The sequence below is a fragment of the Schistocerca serialis genome, chromosome 4 (genome assembly GCF_023864345.2).
Source record: "Schistocerca serialis cubense isolate TAMUIC-IGC-003099 chromosome 4, iqSchSeri2.2, whole genome shotgun sequence".
NCBI classification, from domain to species: domain Eukaryota; kingdom Metazoa; phylum Arthropoda; class Insecta; order Orthoptera; family Acrididae; genus Schistocerca; species Schistocerca serialis.
In genome coordinates this window covers 379347143-379367577 of record NC_064641.1, presented here as the reverse complement: position 1 = coordinate 379367577, position 20435 = coordinate 379347143, and the positions used below count along the sequence as shown (strand labels likewise).

The following is a 20435-nucleotide window of genomic DNA, read 5'->3' as shown; positions in this document are numbered from 1 at the left end:
TGCTTTGCAACATCTTTCCCACTAAATAGTTATACGTTCTTCTTCTTTTATTCGTTGTGGTTTTGTCCTTCACATAGTAGTGTCGACACGATTGTAAACGGATGCCGGCCGGTGTGGCCGAGCGGTTGTAGGCGCTTCAGTCTGGAACCGCGGCGACCGCTACGGTCGCGGGTTCGAATCCTGCCTCGGGCATGGATGTGTGTGATGTCCTTAGGTTAGTTAGGTTTAAGTAGTTCTAAGTTCTAGGGGACTGATGACCTCAGATGTTAAGTCCCATAGTGTTCAGAGCCATTTGAACCATTTTTTTGTAAACGGATTTGGCGTGGTTAGTTTAAGGGTCGCCGGGTGCCCCTCATGCCCCCACCACGCCACCACCCAGGACGGAATGCACGAACCCCAACTGTCTGCACTTCGTGTTACTCAAGTGAAAGTGTTCTCAATATTTAGGAATCGTGTCACTGACTCGGGATTTGGGTACCAGCCCCGTATTCATTTTTATAATGAGGCGGGATGTGGGAAACAGCCTAAAAACCAGAACCAGTTTGGCCGGCACAACAACCCTGTACGTTAGTCCACCAGTCGGATAAGCTCGTTGGCCGGCGCACGTCCTCTAGCAGGAAGCAGCGCTTTAACATACACCGCACATTCAGGCAGATCGGTACTATAAGGGGCAGTAAAATGAAAACGAGACAGTTGGAAAAAAATGTAAGTGGTTAAAGTGTTAATTATTTCAAAAGTAATTGCCATAACTGTTAAAGGGGTAGATCAGGTTAGATTTTTCAGCCCATTTTTTTATTCGCTTAAAATATTCCTTACAGGGTCTGTTCTTAAGAATCCTTTTTTTTAAGTGTGCCATAAATATTGAAATACGTTGAATTCGCGATTTGTTGTATGGGGGTCGGACACATCAGAGCGCTCGAATACAACCGATATAATACTATAGGCGTTGCCCACGGAACAGAGATGCTGTTAGTTTCAGATAGTATCACAGAGGACATTCGTATCAACTAGAATACCGTTCACAACAAGGTTTCTCTTCGTAACATGATTCGTTTATGGTAAACAGTCTGAAAGCTCCTCCTTGTCTCGCTTCTGCTTAACTTTTTATTTCGCTTCTTTCTTATACGAAGTAAAACGTGAGGATTTGAAAATGACAAGCAAACGTATTTATACGGGTGGAAAATGTTATAAAAGTAATCCCGAACGTGCAAGAAACGCTTCTATTGGCAGGCGGAAGCCAGTTTAATCGAAATTATTTCGTCAAAATGAGTTTCAACATCGGCGTAAGAAAAGGCCAACTGTACGGTGCTGGTATTGCCGAGTAAATGTTTGTTCAATGTCAAAGAAAACAAAACGTTGAAGCTTTAAGCAGTTATTTTTTCAAAACAACATTTTTCAAGTCGGCGGGTGCTGTAACTCATGAAATATACGTGCAATTACATTGTATCTTTTTGTAACTTGTGGGTCGGCATTCTTTCTACTGTAATACGTATAATTTTTGGGATATATTTTAATTTAGATTTTTGGTGCACGTACACAGACCATTTTTTTTGTAAAAAGTGACTTTTATTCCATAGTGCCGCCATTAACTTACAAACCAGACAATATCATTAGTTTCAAAACTATTTTTAAAATTTTGTTCTAGGTTGGAAATTGTGGCTTTCAGAGCTCCCATTGACCGCCCTCGCACTCCGGGAAGGTCATATCGTCGATGTCATGTAGTGTGCTCTGGGTACAAGTTTTTGCTTAAAAAATACATAATACAGTCTTTTTTGTTTGTTATTTTAAAGAAAAAAAAATCATGAATACTGCTTCCAAAATCGAGCGTCACGCTAATCTAACCTCTTAATACATTTATTCCACTGTGAAACAAGGTAGTCAATGTTTTCATGAAAAAACATTTGCCGTTACCATAACTGGACTCAGAGTGAATCTCTTCGTCCGAAGCAAACCGACAGTCACTAATGTCTTTCTTCAGGGCCTGAAAAATCTGGATATTGAATGAGAGTGACTGTATGCAGGGCTTCCCAGCGAAACTTCTGCTGCGTGGTAGAAACATCAGGCACGTTAGCTCGGGGGAGGTCATCATGTCCCATTTCCTGGTCCGCTATTCATTTGCTTTCTGGAACACAGTGCTGTAATTAACGCACAACGGTACGTGCAATCTTAGCAAAAACTGAAACGCCCCATCACCTACAAACGCTGCGAATGGTTGACAGACGGCATGAATCTGTTGCAGGATATAATACCCGCCCACGTGCTGAGCAGGTTGTTTCGACTATGCTGAAGAAGCTTTGCTGGAAAACCTTTACACGTACTTCATATAGACCCTGCCTCTCCCCATGCGATTTTCTTCTCTTTGGAGCTCTGAAGAAAGATATTCTTTGCCGTCGATTTGTTTCGGACAAAGAGGTGCACGTTTGCGTACAAGCAGGTTTCCGTAGAAAACTGCAAACATTTTTCCATGAAGGCATTGACCGTCTGTCCAATAGCGGGATAAATGTGTTAACAGTTGTGGCGGTTACGTTTGAGTGCCCCTTATATACGATACTTTACTTAAAACAATTATAAGACTCGACGTGATCAATATACATTCGTTGATCTGTTAAATATTTTTCCACCCTTCACATTTTAGTCGTACTAATGTTACGAGTGTTGGATCACACATGAAATTTTAGTGACGAAAAAGTCATTTTTGTTTTAGAAAAAGTTTTGATGGGATCGTAGACGTTTACAAAGTTGAACTTGTTCATCAGCTAACCCAGTTTTCTTGCTGAAACCTGGTGCTCGCTGTAAACTCGTGGATTCAGCTGTACTCAGCCGTAAGTATATGTCTTTTCATAATTTCATAGCAAAACTTTTCCTGCCTTTTGCTGTAGTTTTATTGAACCGGTTCTTTATTGACACTCCTGGATGGCGCGCACATAAGTACACTGCTTTCGGGATACAGTGAGGTGCTCCGGCCATTAATTAAATCCGCCCGGTGAACAAAAGATGAGCGCTGGTGAGCAGGTCAACCTGGTGTGGTTTGTAGGCGGTTTCCAACGTCTAACAGTGTGATTAGCGGGCCTGTAACCCCCGCTTCATTTACTTTTGTACTTTCTCACACTTTCGCGTGGGATAATCCTCGCCGCAGACAGACAGCTTAAAGGATGGCGACAGGAAGAGCATCCGGCTATCCTCTACCACTAACATTGCCAAATACATTAACCAACATGCCGACCCTGTGACGTTATGACGTAAAGGCCTTGTTTGTGCCTGCATATTTGTATACTTGATTCAAGAACTCGTCTACAGAAAAGTGTAAAGGGGCTATCCAAATATTTAACATGATCCTACGACACGGCTTCCTGTTCATCGCTGAATGTTATACGAAAAATCTTATTACTTCGTCCAACAGGTTTCACGATTACGTTTTCATTTTCTAATAAAGCTTTATTTCCATATTCTAATGAACTTCTTGAAACAAAATGTCTAATCGCTTCCCGGCGTATCATTTCAAGAAGCCTGACTTCTACTATCGTGAAATTTTAGTAATGCAAGTTCTTTGATGAAATTAACATAGTAAGTCAATCAAAAACGTAAATGCAGTGGAATCTTCTCCGAGGAAGAGAGGAAACAGTGATGTACAAGAAAGAAAAATAAACGAAACGAAAACGAAGTAACGCCACCGAAAAGTTGCTGTGCGTTTTGCCACGTCTAAAAAACGTTGGAAACAGATAAAATCCTTTATATACATATTGTTCTTAGATGCATTGCTTCTAACGTATAGGTTATCTGTCCCTTTTTTGAAAACTACCTATAAAAACTGCCTTACCTTTGCATAGGTTCCACGTACATTGTCCTAAAAGTAGCTCTAGCCTTTAGTCTGTGTTTTCGTTTAATGGTCATCAGTCTTCTGACTGGTAGATTCCGCTTGGTGTAATATTTCCGGCTTATTCAGCCATCATATTAGGCTCCAGGAAGCTATTCCCAAGGCGATAGAGATGCAAGAAGCATAGAGATGACGCAGTGTGGGATGAGGTACCGGGGTACCGGTGACAGATGATAGATTCGGTACCATTCCCGTGAGAAAGACCGCCTGCATGATGCTGCTGCTCTGTGATTGGCTGCTGCGTTCGGTGGTAGGGCGACAAAACGTTAAACTTTAGTTGCTATTATTAATTAAACCTGTCAACCAAATTACTTGATTTTTTAAAATAATGATCCCTCAACAGCCAGCTATCAATCAGTCATTTCAAAATTATTAAAATCAAAGTATTACCAAAACAAAAGACTGACGATATTACTGCCGATGCACTTCGGTGGCGTTCGGGTCACGCCTTGCTGGCTTGGCGCGCGTAGTGTTTCGGGCAGTCCGGCTCTCCAGTTCTGACCGTTCCAGTAGACAGACATTTTGTCTGTTATAGCAGTATTTGTTTCATGCAATTTTATTTACTACAGTTCTGACGGTTCCAGTAGACAGACATGTTGTCTGTGGCAGGATGTATTTCATGTTATTTTAGCCAGATATAATGACTGTGGAAAGATATGTTCAATACGTTGTGATCAAGAATAGTTTCTCGTGTCTATATCAATAAAAACGCGAGTGGCATCCCAAATGAGTTATAGTTTATTCGTAGCAGCAATTCCTTGCGATTTCAGCCTCAAGAAAAAGAATCTACGACCTGCATGCTGTTTTCTGCGCTGGGGACATCATCATCATGAAGACAGCAGGTTAATGAAGAGTACAGGAACTTATGTATTCCACACAGGGCAGTGGAAACAACTAGGCACCTCACGTGTACTGCATTCACAGTACAAATGTGCTCAGTGACACGTCATCTGCAGTAATGCAGAGGAGGTAAAGAAGGATGAAAGTATTAACACTATCTCACTTTTATTCCTTTTTTCTTGCCGTATTGGCCAGGAATTCCCTTTTTGCCATTGCTTGTCTGATTTTGATGTCCTCCTTCCTCCGTCCGTCATTGGTTATTTTACTGCCTAGGTAGCAGAATTCCCTAATTTCAGCTACTTCGTGACCATCAATCCTGATGTTAAGTTTCCCACTGTTCTCATTTCTGCTACTTCTCATTACCTTCGTCTTTCTTCGATTTACTCTCAATCCATATTCTGCACTCATTAGACTGTTTATTCCGTTCAGCAGATCTTGTAGTTCTTCTTCACTTTCACTCAAGATAGCAATGTCATCAGCGAATCATATCATTGATATCCTTTCACCTTGTTATAATTTCACTCCTGAACCTTGGTTTTATTTCCGTCATTCCTTCCGAGATGTACAAATTGAACACTGGGGGCGAAAGGCTACATCCTTGTCTTACACCGTTTTTAATACGAACACTTCGTTCTTGGTCGTCCACTTTTATTATTCCCTCGTGGCTGTTAAACATATTCTATATGATCTGTCTCTCTATAAAGCTTACCCCGCCTTTTTTCAGAATTTCAAATATCTTGCACCGTTTTACACTGTCGAATGTCTTTTCCAGGTCGACAAATTTTATTAACGTGTCTTGATTTTTCTTTATTCTTGCTTCCATTATTAACCGCAACGTCAGAATTGCCTCTCTCGTGCCTTTACCTTTCCTAAAGGCAAACTGATCGTCAGCTAGCGCATCCTCAATTTTCTTTTCCATTCATCTGTGTATTATTCTTGTCTGCATAAGCTGTGAAGCTGATTGTGCGATGCTTCTCGCACTTGTCATCTCTTGCCGTCATCGGAATTGTGTGAATGATGCTTTTCCAAAAACCTGATGGTATGACGCCAGACTCATACATTCTACACACCAACTTGAATAGTCGTTTTGTTGCCACTTCCCCCAATGATTTAAGAAATTCTGATGGAATGTAATCTATCCCTTCTGCCTTATTTGATCTTAAGTCCTCCAAAGCTCTTTTAAATTCTGATTCTAATACTGAATCCCCTTTCTCTTCTAAATCGACTCCTGTTTCTTCTTCTATCACATCAGACAAACATTCCCTCTCATAAAAGCTTTCAATGTATTCTCTCCAGCTATCTGCTCTCTCCTCTGCATTTAACAGTGCAATTCCCACTGCACTCTTAATGTGATCACCCTTGCTTTTAATGTCAGCAAAGGTTGTTTTAACTTTCCTGTATACCGCGTCTGTCCTTCCGAACATCATTTCATTTTCGATGTCTTCACATTTTTCCTATATCTGCTTCTGGGTACACCTTGAATCTCTGACTGACCGTTTACATACTGTATTGCCCTTTGAGTATCGTCATATAACACAATCCATGCCCTACCATCCTATTCATAACGAATCCTACTCCCATTACACCATTTTCATTACCCTATACTCATTTGACCAGAAACCCTTGTCTTCTTTCCACTTCACTTCACTGACCGTTAGCATATCTATATTGAGATTTTGCATTTCCCTTCTCAGATTTTCTACTTTCTCTACCACGTTCAAGCTTCTGACATTCCACGCCCAGACTCGTAGAACGTTATCATTTCGTTGGTTATTCAATCTTTTTCTCATGGTAACCTCCCGCTTGACAGTCCCCTCCGATTGAGGGACTATTCCAGAATCTTTTGCCAATGGAGAGATCATCATGACCCTTCTTCAATTACAGACCACATGTCCTGTGGATACACGTTACGTGTCTTTAATGCAGTGGTTTCCATTGCCTCTTGCATCCTCATGCCGTTAGTCATTGCTGATTCTTCCGCCTTTAGGGGCAGTTTCTCATCCCTAGGACAAGAGAGTGCCCTGAACCTGTGTCCGCTCCTCCGCCCTCTTTGAGAAGGCCGTTGGCAGAATGAAGGTGACCTCTCACGCCGGAAGTCTTCGGCCGCCAATGCTGCAATGCTGATCATTAATCAAAATTTAAGCAGCGTCGTGATCCGAACCCGGGACAGAAGACTTTTTGATTACGAATGAAAGATGCTACCCCCTAGACTCGTGCTAATTCACAGATTCAGTAATCTGTGCTGGTAACGGGTGCAAACTCGTTTTCCTCTACTGGCCTCTTTTTGTGTCAAGTCAGTATTGCGTCAGCAAGTATCGTCAATGAATTCACATTCTTCTGGTAAACCTCTCTGATTTCTTCCCTCACAAGTGATTCTGTGACAACAACTATAAAGGTTCTCTGTCAATAAATACTCTAAATGTTTAATTTTAACGACATGTAAGACACTTTAAACACTTACTGTTTCGTTAGTTCTTTTTCCACAATTTCCATGTTTTACTTTAATACAGTAATGAACTCTAGACTTCCAGTTTCGGAGACCTCCTTCCGTTTTACCACCATCGATATTGTTATTTAGGGTGACGTCTTAAGAAAGGTGTTTACATTTATTACGTGGTGAGTGTGTAACATTGGTAAAATTTTTGTTTCGCTGTACCGCATCATCTTGCTGTTCTAGTTAAGCCAAAACCACGCTTGTTATCAAGTCGTATTTCCATATCGCACTTAGAATGATTCCGAGTGGTTCAAGACCCATGATATACTGGCGCTTCCTACGAATATTAAAGCTAATCGTACACGCGAGAGACACGAGTTCTATGTGCATAATCCACACGAACACTACCTATTGTTCAATTAATGTAGCCCGTCGCGTACTAGCGGCGACGGATGTAACAGATTTTTCAAGGCATTTTACGATGAGCTCTAATATTAATCTCCTCTCGCTAGAAAATCGGTAGCTATCACTGTTACACATAGTGCTAATTCACAGATTCAGTATTCTCTGCTGGTAACATAAAAACATCCAACATTCACCATAAAATGCAATAAAATATATCACTATTCGCTCAATTGATGTTTCAGCTCATAAATAGTTTCACAATCAAGGATCAATTGCAAAATCCAAGAACTAATGGTTTTTTTACGCTTGCCTTCTTTGATGTGAGCTGTAAGATATGAGCACTAGTTGAAACTGTGATATTATCGTTATTATCTTTCACACAAATGAAGTTGAATTTATAACACTTGAAAAATTCAGTGTGATAGTGTGAAACATTATGGCTTTTGCTGAGCTTGATTCCAGTGATGGTTGGTTCAAAGTTCTAAACATATGTAACGAGTAACTTATTTCTTGATATCCAAGTTGAGTGACTGGTGTCACTCATTTCACAGAAGCGTATGAATCTGAGTATCTCACTCTGACAAAGCATTTTGATTTGATGAAGTGAACTGTGTTGCTAAAACAGGCTGTAGAAGGGTGGGAAAGAAGTTTCTCGCCACTATATTCTGATATAGAGCATGCGTTAAAATGGAGTAAGCCCTCAACATTTCGAACATAACGTTCTATCGTAACTGCAGCGATGATAGGATTCTCAACGAATAATGGTCCGGTGACGACCTGCTGACGGAGATCATGGCTATTTTTGTTATGCTTGTATCAAATAGTAAACAGCGAATTTCTCTGCAACCTCTCAACGTCGATAGCCCGCTTCCAGAAACCATTGAGATTATACACGCTCTTCCGATTATGCACATTTGTGGTTTTACTTTAAATTAACGAAGCAAGAAAGCTTAAAGTATTTTGTAAATTGAGCTGCCTGACGTTCGTGGACACTAGGCAACAACGCTCCAGACCATGTATAGAAGAGCATCAAATTAATAGTCGTGACAATCCTGAGATGATAATTATGTATTAACAGCCTGGATGAAATTCCCCATATGGAGAGACCAAGTTCCGCTTCGGTGCCATGTTCATTTACTCCAGACACAAAACACTCCACGCACGATATTTAAAATTTTTTCTTCGAAACATTAAAGATAATTGGAAGGTTTTCTGCTGTCCTTCTCTGAATGTTGACGAAATCCGAATACACGGTTTCCCCTCCAGGACAAATCTACAGTTACAGCAATAGAGTTGAAAAAAATGGTGTCGGGAAACATTTGGAACCAATATTATGCAGTCGTAAGAACAGAGTTGGTTTAACACGAAAAACAAACACAGCAACAGCTGGAACAGGAATGGCTGGTCGTGTTGCAATGTCATAACGTAATAGACAATAGAAACAGGCCATGACTACGTCTGCAAAAATCGTTATATATACTCTACACTTGGGAAAAATTGTCTTATGAAAGGAAAAATGGGAATCTATGTAGAACACAGGGTATCCAGAATTAGAGTAACAGTTTAAAATAGTTATGAAATATTAAGGATCAAATAAGGCAGAGGGAATAAATAACATTCCATCGGGATTTCTAAATCCATGGCCTTAAGTGACATCCTAACAATTGTTCAAATTCATAAGTAGAATCTGTGAAACTGGTACATACCGTTAGACATTCGAAAGAACATTATCCACACAGTCCTGTAAACAGTAAGGGTAAATAAGTGACAGAATTACTTCAGAACAATATAATTCACACAGTCCTGTAGACGATAAGAACAGTTAAGTGTGAGAATTATCGCACTGTCAGCTTAACAGCTTTTGCACCTAATTTTCTGACTAGAAAAACATACAGAGGGCCCGAGACGAAAATCATTGATCTGTTAGACGTTGATCAGTTTGTCTTTCGGAAATGTAAAGGCACCAGAGAGGCAGTCTTCACACTGCATTCGATAACAGAAGCAAAAATTATTAAATTTAAGACACCATAACAGGATCTATCGAGCTACAAAAACCATTTGATAAGGTAAAATGGTGCAACACATTAGAAATTTTGTGAACAATGTGAAGAGGTTGTAGGGGAAGACGGATCATACATAGTATACTACTGGCCATTAAAATTGCTACACCGAGAAGAAATGCAGATGATATACGGGTATTCATTGGACAAATATATTATAGTAGAACTGACATGTGATTACATTTTCACGCAATTTCAGTGCATAGATCCTGAGAAATCAGTACCCAGAACAACCACCCATGGCTCTACCCTTCATTCGATCCCTGCGAAATCCTACATTTCACCAGGATAATGCACGACCGTATGTTGCAGGTCCTGTACAGGAGTTTCTGGATACAGAAAATGTTCGACTGCTGCCCTGGACATCACATTCTCCAGATCTCTCACCAACTGAAAACGTCTGGTCAATGGTGGCCAGCAACCGGCTCGTCGCAGTACGACAGTCACTACTCTTGATGAATTGTGGTATCGTGTTGAAGCTGCATGGGCGGCTATACCTGTACACGCCATCCAAGCTCTGATTGACTCAATGCCCAGGGAACGGCCGGAGGTGGTTGTTCTGGGTACTGATTTCTCAGGATGTATGCACCCACATTGCGTGAAACTGTAATCACATGTCAGTTCTAGTAAAATATATTTGTTCAATGAATACCCGTTTATCATCTGCATTTCTTCTTGGTGTAGCAATTTGAATGGCCAGTAGTGTAATTGAGGTCGTCGGCTGTAATGCTTTCTGAGAGGAATAGATTGGCACGGGAGAGGATTTCGCTGCGGGCTGCATCAAATCTCTCAGAAGCCGATTGAAAGAAATTGGCCTGAATCCAACTTGGCCGTCTTCTGGCTAGCGGTGCCCTTCTGGAAGCTTCCAGTACTCAGTAGGGTGATGCCTCTGGGAGGCTCCGTGTGGCGATGACACAGTAGTCTGCTATTCAGTGGAGGCGCCACGACTCTCCTTGATGAGGTGTGACAGCTGAAACTATTGTAGTGGTTGCCATACAGTAGGTGGTCCACCTCATTCATAAATGGCTATTGGGAAACTGGTAAACCACCTGATGAATTAATATTGGCAAAGTCCTTGGTTCATTTCCATAGAGATCTGAGGGCAAGCGACCGAGACTAGAATGGAAGTCTTTTCAAGTGGGTCAATGGACAGGTATAGAAATATATTACTGGGATACAGATACAATGCACAAGTTTGGACTAGAACCGCTCTGTTGTTCAGACTGAGAAATTTTCGTGCTATTATCAGCTTGAACCATCCTCCAGTGCCGAAAATGATAATACACTTGTGGTAAGGTACATTTACGGGATCGAATTCTGATGGTATATGAAATTTCCATTGCCATTAATGACTGGCATAGTGAGAGGTGCTAGTACACAGCTCCCTATGATCACAATTCGAGCGAAGCCCTGGACATAATTTCAAACCTCTCCGCCTTGTCTCATGAAGTGACACTGTTGATGGTGATAGGTCCTTCGGTTGGGAACATTAAGCTCGGGTGTCTTCTTGGTTCTACTCGAAACGAGTAGGCTATGTCCTGCAACATACTTAATCCCTCCCTTCTTGTCCTCCACAACCAGACAAACTACACAGCACGAACACTCATCAAAGTTTTTTCTCAGCGTGTGGATCATCTGAGAATGGATTCTACTTATCATAAATTTACCCCCTTCTGAGGGTATTTTTGTTCCGGTGTTACAACTACAAGATATTTTTTTTTCTCACCAAAAAACGTTTCACTTTAGGAAGTAGAGCATCATCAGTGGTCTGTAATTAAAGATATTTACAATCTGATTCGTTTCCTAGATCGAAAAACAGTTGGTTAACAAATTATTGGTTAATAATAAAAGTTTCTCGGCCTTCCAGCCGCGTCCAGTGGTTTAAAATCCACGAGCTTTCAGCCGAGTACTTCTCGGCCATTGTCAACTGGTGACTGTCTTTTGGTTGCTGCTGCCGTACTTATATAGCCGCGCTGCCTTCCGTGGCGTCACTGGTACCCGCTCCGGCACCATAAAGGGTAATGCTTGCGTTGTGCTGCCGCCCCGCCCGCTTCAACCTTCCGATGGCCGGGTCCCAAACTGTGCTCAGCTGCAGGCCATCGTATCTATTGAGCGTGTTGTCACAAATTTTTAATTTCGGTCGCTTCTTTTATTATGCTGTCCCAAAAACTGTTAGTCCATGTGATAACAGATGTCTCGTCGAATGCAATACGATGTCCGTTTTCTAATGCATGCTCTGCTGCCGCTGGTTTCTCTGGGTACCGTAGACGAAAACACCTCTCGGGTTCTACACAGCGCTGTTCAATTGTACGCACAGTCTGTCCGATATAGAACTGTCCATGCCCACGTGGTATTTTATATACTCCTGGCGTTCTGAGGCGTAATTAGTCTTTCACAGGCCTGAAGAGTTGTCGAATTTGTGCTGGAGCCCTGAAGATCGAATCGATTTTATGCCTCTTTAGGAGCCGGCTTATCTTTCCTGTTGAGCCATAGAACGGCAAGAACGCAAACTTCTCCGAGTCCTCCTCGGAGTCTTTCTGCTTAGCTATTTTGGAAAGATAGCTTGGGAAATCTGGAGGTCATTGTAGCCGTTTTCCTTGAATACTTTCTGTAGGTGGCTCAGTTCCTCCGGCAAAAAGTTTTCAGAATTTGAGACGGTTTCGGGTCAATGCGCTAAGGTCCTCAGAGCAGAACGTTTCTGCGACGGATGGTGATAGCTGTTAGCGTGCAGATATCGATCTGTGAGGGTGGCTTTCCGGTAAACGCTGTGGCCGAGACCCCCATTTGCTTTGCGGCGGACGAGTACATCAAGGAACAGCAAGGCAGCATGTCGCTATCTCCATTGTGAACTTGATGCTGTCGTGGATGTTGTTGATGTGGTCCTAGAATTCTCCCAGCTTTTCATGTCCAAGAGACCAGACAACGAGCGAGTAGTCGATGTAACGATAAAAGCAACTAGGCTTTTCACGAGCCGTGTCTAGAGCGATGTTTTCAAAGTACTCCATGAACAGATTGGCAACAACTGAAGCTAATGGGCCTCCAATCGTACAAGAAATACGATGACTTGAGAATATGCTTCAATAAATCCACAACACTGTCATCAAATAACTGGGAGAGAAGGTCTATAGAGTCTTTAATGGGAAGGGGCGTGAAAAATGACACTGCATCAAAGCTGACCATAATATTCACTCCTCCAAGACTCAGGCATTCAATTCGACTGATGAAGTCGGCTGTTTTCTTGATGTGGTGCACACACTGACCAACGTGCGGGGTAAGGGGGTTGGCCAGATGTTTCACTAGTCTGTAGGTCGGCGAAGCAATGGTGCTCACAATGGAGCGTAGAGGAGTGTTCTTCTTATGAACCTTTGGAAGGCCATACAATGTAGGTGGTAGAGGTGACCGATGGAGGAGATTTTTGATGACATTCTCTTCCAGCGAAGACCTCTTGAGAAGCTCTGTCGCGTTCCTCATTATTCTTCAAAATGGTTCAAATGGCTATGAGCTCTATGGGACTTAACATCTGAGGTCATCAGTCCCCTAGACTTAGAACTACTTAAACTTAACTAACGTAAGGACATCACACAGGTCCATGTCCGAGGCAGGATTCGAACCTGCTACCGTAGTAGGAGAGCGGTTCCGGACTGAAGCGCCTAGAACCGCTCGGCCACAACGGCCGCCCCATTTTTCTTCAAGTTGGGCCCTATGACAGTTTTTTATATGTCTTCTCCTCCAGCATCAACCGAATCTTCGCACTATAGTCGGCTCGTTCCATAATGACGGCTGCATTTCCCTTGTCAGCTGGAAGGACTACGAGGTGTGGAGCGTTGAGAAGTTCCCGAAGATAATCGTCAGCTCTTGTCATGTTTAAAGTCGGCGGCTTGGATTTAGGAAGAATGCGGCTCGTTTCTCGGCGAATTTCTTCTGCAATTTCACTGGGCATCTTGTGAGCTGCTCGTTCCACACCGCATACTGAGTCAGCAAAAGGCATACTCTGCGGCGATGGTGCATATTTAAGTCCCTTCTTGAGAGCCGAAATGGCACCCGCGTCGATTTTCTTGCCATCTTGTTCATAAAGGCGCGTTTTGTTGTTTTCCGCTCTGCCCCATGCTGTATCTGTGAAAGCCGGCCGGATTTCCCTTTCTGCCTTTCCTCTGTGATGACATTTATTGTGCTACTGTTGCTGCATCAATCCATTCCCAACCCAAAGCCGAGAGTGACTCCGACAACCGCAAGAGGACGGCCATTAGCTTGCGTCCGTTTGTATCCAACTGCTTTCTGGTATCTCGCAACAGGGAGAAGCTGACACGACGAAATATTCTCTTGGCAGCAGCACTGTTAATATGGTGGTTCACATAGGCAAAACGTGGAATAGTCTTCTCTTCACGGCAGCGTAATAGAAAGGTTAGAGAACTTAATAAATTAGCCTTATTAGCACGCACCACTTGACAATCGCCGAGTAGTACTCAGCCGAAAGCTCGGGGATTTCAAACCACTTGACGCGGCTGGAAGCCCAAGAACCTTTTATTAGTACATATCGCTGTGAAGCTATACACTCCTATAAAGTATTGGTTTTTACTTAAGGTAATATCTACTCGGTTTTTCGCCAGAATTAGGAAATATAGTTCCTTTCTTCTTTAGGTAATGATAATTGTGTTCTAATTTTACGCTGCTTTGCCGACATATGCATTTTTGATTTTTACAACAGGACAATTCCGTACACCGTTATTCACTGTTTATTCGTATATTTGTGTATCGTTTATTTGTGTATCGCGTTCCGTAGTGTTGCCAACATTGACACTAGGTTTTCTTTGATCTTGATAATAAATGTGTCTCTCTCTCTCTCTCTCTCTTTCCTTCTCTGTACTTCATTATTTGTGTGTTATTCTATTTAATAATGTTGCTGTGTGTTTAAATACGGCATAAGAGAAATGAAAGAGTAGGCGATGGAGTTTAAATTTTGCGTGGTGAGTAGCTCGGGGAGGAGTGAGAAACAAAGATGAGTGGACAGTAAGTGCATTTTAGTGTCATGGAGAGTGTGCTATAGGAAAAAAGCGAGGGGCAAGAAGTGAAATGAAAACTACAAATCTACCAAAACTTCCTGTTACCAAAAACTTAAATTTCATTAATGAATCTTATCTTAATATTTCTTAATACTGAATAATTTTCCCCCTTCTGAACGTTGGTCCTATTTCCTTCATTCGTCCTTTGATATTCAGGTAGAACGATAAAGGAGAAGGAGTTAAACCCTGCCATATTCCATTTTAGTCTGAGCACTTTACTCTCTGGTCTTCTAGTCTTACTGTTCCCTCTCGGTACTAAAACATATTTGTATATTACCCGTTTTTTCCTACTGCGGGCACCATGATATTCAGGTAGAACGATAAAGGAGAAGGAGTTAAACCCTGCCATATTCCATTTTAGTCTGAGCACTTTACTCTCTGGTCTTCTAGTCTTACTGTTCCCTCTCGGTACTTAAACATATTTGTATATTACCCGTTTTTTCCTACTGCGGGCACCACTTTTTCTGAGAATTTCTGACATGTTGCACCACTTCAAATAATCGGACCTTTTTCTAGTTTGACGAATACTGTAAAGGTGATTTGGTTTTTCTTGAGGATTGTTTCTATTATCAAGTGGGACCCTGGAACTGTACCTTTGGTGCTTTTGCCTTTGTATAATCCAAACACTATAGTTTCACAGTTTATCGATTTTGTTTCCAGTATTTAGGCTGTTTTGTTCAGAAGCTTGAATCAGTGAGGCACCAAGCTGATTATTCGATAGTTTTTACATTTTCCGGCAAATATCCACCTTTGCGGTCGGTGTTGATAAAATTTTTCATAAAGCCCAATGCCTTGTTTCCATATTCTGACTAGCTGAGTGAAAGTTAAATAATCGTTAAGCTGTAACCTCTCATATTGATTTTGGGAGCCCTAGTGTAAAGTTACGCATGCATTTACCACAAGTTTTCCGACGTTCTGTCCATCTCGAACTCTAATACTGGATCTACTGTGTTCTCAGTATCTAAAGCCGTTTCATCCAATGTTACATAATCAATTTTCCCTCCTTATAGTGGTGCTCAGTGTGTAGTTTCCAAGCATACGCTCTCTGCATTAATAGTAGTGTTTCGTTTGCAGTTGACGCCAATGTTTTTAAATTCTCTGACAATAAGTTTTGAGATCACATTTTACGGACAGCCGTTTCGTTGTGTCTTGCACTTCCTGCTAAGGGCATTTTTAAGCGACTTGTATTGTATACCTTTCATTTTCTGAATGTATTTATATTTCCTTCGTATATCGATCGATACTGAAGTATTTCACGTCTTATCAGCTTGTCATAATTACCTTTATTATGACAACCCTCTTGTTTACCGTTTTTAGAGATGTCAACTCCTACTCAACTTTAATTGGCCCTACCTGGCTTTCCATCGCAGTGTGTATACCGTCAGATAACTTAGAAAGCACACCATCATTCCTTAATACTTCAATATACCAGTTCCTAGAACATTTATTCTTTCTGTCTATACTGTTAATCTTACGCCTACGTTTCATTATCACTAAATGGTGATTCGCGTGTACATCTGCTTTCGGGTACTCTTTATAATCCATTATTTAATCTAAAATATTCTGTCTAACAATGATATTACACATCTTGGCCTTTTATAAGGGAATCAGCTCTGCTTGTGATTTTATTGTAGTTTATCTGATGGAATTTATTGCAAAGCTCTAGGTCTTTTCATTTCCTTCACCGATATCATACTTCTCCATCCTGTTTCCTTCTCAAATACGGTGTTCAAATCATAAATGGATAGATTTTCACATAGAGAACCGTATCCCTGCCGGGAGCGTGTGTTTAGACATGAAAATCTGTAAACTATGAACTGACAGATGCCCGGTTCTGAGAAATGCGTTGTGGTTGTTTCACCATTGCATTACAAAGAGTTGTATATCGTATTACTTTTCTTATAGCCTCATTACTACTCGAAGAAACTGTTTGAGTACCTTAGGCAGTCTGTAATAACAGTTTGTCTTTTTGGAGTTTCGTTTACTTGAAACCACATTTGACTGAAGTGGTTGTTTCTGATTGTCTATTAGTAGTTATAGGCCCTTTATTTTGTTGATGCACGTAATCGAATTTAAAATCATCGAATGATATTTCTAAGTCCGCATGTACATACGTATTATTGCACTTGCTTCTTTAGGAGTAGAAGAACTGAAATTCTTTGCGAAACAGGTAACGAATGTGTTCTTTGTTCGAAAATGAAAACAAACTTGAATTTCACCAAATATATTATCACTAGCTGTTTAAGATATATATTCTGGATAACATAAAAAGAAACTCCTGTGTCATTACTAGTTATCGAGACATCAGTGTCGTATGGCATGCTTAAAAATTTTAGATGTTACTCTAACACCCTTTTCATGTAGCTATGAATATGCTCCAGTTTCCAAACGTCTTTTGTTTCTTCTTTTTACCTTTAACACTCTAAGCGCCAAGCCCGTAAAATTTACGGGCCTGGGATCGCGCGAAAATCACCAAGCCCGTAAAATTTACGGGCCGCTACATTTAATTTCATTCAAAACACTGCAACGTTATTTCTACGGGTTTGGCCAGCGCTATACGTTTTTCAGATGTTTATTAACAAAATGCGTCCATAGATGTCACGGCAGCGCTGTAATTCATGTTAAAACTTATCTTTGCGTTCTCAGTCTGTATATCATTCAGTTGTTTGTCATCATGTTTCGGCGCGGTTTATCAGACGCAGAAATTGCGGATTTGATCAATCATAGCGACACTCTGGATAATGTAGAGAGTGATTCAGACGATTCTGAATGCAATGGTGTGTTTGAAGGTACGTATTTCCGAATTTTCCACGTAATTGTGCAGTACGCACATATCTGTTGAACATGTGTAAACGATGTATGTAGTTACACATAATGTGATATTCTTTTTAGAAGACGAGATTGATGACAGTTTGTCTTCAGATGAAGACGAGAATGATGTTGAAGGTGTTGCTTCAAATCCAGCAGCTGTGCCGTATCCGAAAGACAGTGAGTGGACTGCAGTTGACACCTACCGACCTCTGCCTGTCAACACGACACCCAGGCAGATACTAGTGGATATTGATGAGTCGAGTTCTGTACTGGATTGCAGTAAAGTGTTCCTTACTGACAGTGACGTAAATGAACTCAAGAGACAGACAAATTTGTATGCATCACAGACAATACAGAAGAAAAGAAGAGGAAATAATCTGAAGCCCCATTCAGTTTTGAGTTCGTGGAAGCCAGTGACTATAAGTGAGATGAGGCGTTTCTTGGGTATTATTTTCCACATGTGTGTTTCGAAAAAGCCAAAAATTGCGGACCATTGGAGCACTAATCCTGTTCTTAGTTGTAACTTTTGTCCCCATGTCATGAGCCGTTTGCGTTTCACTCAGATACTGTCATGCTTGCATCTTGTTGACAATTCAAATCAGAAAAAACCAGGCGAAGATGGATTTCATCCACTTTACAAAGTTTTGCCATATTATAATAATTTGAAGGAGCGATGTATCCAGGCATATCGTCCCTCAGAAAAAGTGACAATTGATGAAGGAATTTGCCCATTTCGAGGTCGTGTGAGTTTCCGTGTTTACATGCAAAATAAGCCTCATAAGTATGGACTGAAAGTATATGCTGTTGCTGAAGCCAGTAGCGGCTATGTTGTAAATTTTGAAGTTTATGCTGGTAAGCATATTGTTGACAATTCTTCGTCTGCGGTTATTTTGCGATTGTTGTCTGACAGCAGCTTGCTGAACAAAGGCCACACTGTGTATTTAGATCGATTTTATTCCAGTCCAGAGCTATTTCAGCAACTGGCAGAGAAAGGCACTGGAGCTGTTGGTACTGTGAACAAATCCAGGAAAGGATTGCCTAAAGATTTAGTATCTGCTAAGCTGAAAAAGGGCGAAATGTCTTTTCGGCGTAAAGATAATGTATTGGCAATGAAGTGGAAAGATAAGAGAGATGTGTATACATTGTCTACAAGGCATCAAGCAACATTTGGTACGCATACTAAGAGAAATGGGTCTGTAGTATTGAAACCACTTCAGGTACTTGATTACAACCTCAATAAAATTGGAGTGGATATTGGAGACCAACGCCTGCAGTACAATCCGTTCCAGCACAGAACTGTGAAATGGTGGCGAAAATTATATTTCCATTTGCTGCTTATGGGAGTATCAAATGCATTTTGGCTGTACAATGCAGTGCACAGGAAGAAAATTACAATAACAGACTTTATAACAGTGCTTGCAGTTCAGCTTGTTGAAGACGACACACTTGAATTCATTCCAAGAAATGAAGGAACTGTAGGTCGGCTAACAAAGAGACATTTTTTGCAGCACATACCTGCAACTACTAAGAAGTATGCTGCTCGTGTGTGTCACGTGTGCAGTTCCAGGAGCAAGAAACAGAGTGGCAAGGCTTCTCGCAAAGAGACACGATACGAATGTGAACAGTGTGGCGTTGCACTCTGCCTGGAACCTTGCTTTAAAATTTTCCACACTAAAAAACAATATGATTCTGTGTGAAATTTATATGTAATACTGTATACTATCAGAAACATGTAATGTAGTGCCACAATTTTGGTTAAAAATAAATCACAATTGTATTCCCTTATTCGTATGACTTTTTCTAAATTCTTAAAACATCTAAGTGATTTCTATAACTGTACCTTAAAGCTGTGCATTGTAAAGTAGTTTCTTTCACTCAGAATTAAAGTAGAAATGTGCAGCTTCAAGATGGTACCAAATTTGCCACAATCCAAACAGTAGATTTGATGCAGTAATTTTTTTAATATTGGTAAAATTGCCCGGTTTCTAGGGACGGGTGCATAAAATAGGCCTGGTACAGAGAGTGTTAATGATCGTGCTGAAATTCAAACATGCCAGAAACATCCGTGAACTACTGATTTGTTTGTAAAATGGGTCTCGCAGTCAATACGAAAGCGCGACCCGGAAATAACAGGGTGGACATAAACAACCTTATCTGACCTGAATGTTGTCTGCTTGATAAGTTATGACTCTCACTGGAATTTTACGATTCATTACCGAGAAAAATATTTACGGGAGTGAGCACGGCGCTATCGCCTATAAACAACCCAGCTATTGTGTCAAAGACGGAGTAAAAGCCGGCCGGAGTGGCCGAGCGGTTAAAGGCGCTACAGTCCGGAACCGCACGACCGCTACGGTCGCAGGTTCGAATCCTGCCTCGGGCATGGATGTGTGTGATGTCCTTAGGTTAGTTAGGTTTAAGTAGATCTAAGTTCTAGGGGACTTATGACCACAGCAGTTGAGTCCCATAGTGCTCAGAGCCATTGAACCATTTTTGAACGGAGTAAAATACCGAATGCCCTCAGTCAAGCGGGCACGCACACTTCTCTTTAAAATCCTACACCGACAAACCAACCACTGACAGTTCGAAAGATTGTTTCACAACCAGTTCTTTGTACAGTACTTGCAACATTAGTTCACTCAGTAAACGGTTCCAAAAATTTTGTCGCCATCTCCATATTTATGAAAATGTGTCGGCTTTGATCCAAAGGTAGCAACGAATGAAAGAATAGTCTTTATGTAAACTAAAGACAAATTTTGAAATACAGACGCAACAGTAACCAAAATAAAGGTAGTGTGGTCCATTCTGCTTATCTTCACACATCTGTTAACTCAAAATCTGCCACTGGCTGTCATTTAAAACCATGTTACTCCATTGCTTGCACTGCTGGGAGCCTCTTTAGCATGCTGTCCACAAAGTCATCCAGAAGTTGTTTGCTCACGTCTGACCCA

General features: G+C 41.2%; 1 protein-coding gene across 1 annotated transcript; it reads left to right on the top strand.

Annotated features, from left to right (window-relative positions):
* The first annotated feature begins 17528 nt into the window (after positions 1–17528).
* LOC126474475 (piggyBac transposable element-derived protein 4-like) lies at positions 17529–19181 on the top strand. Its single transcript, XM_050101947.1, has one exon. The coding sequence runs from the start codon at positions 17529–17531 to the stop codon at positions 19179–19181; it is 1653 nt and encodes a 550-aa protein (XP_049957904.1).
* Positions 19182–20435: the final 1254 nt, after the last annotated feature.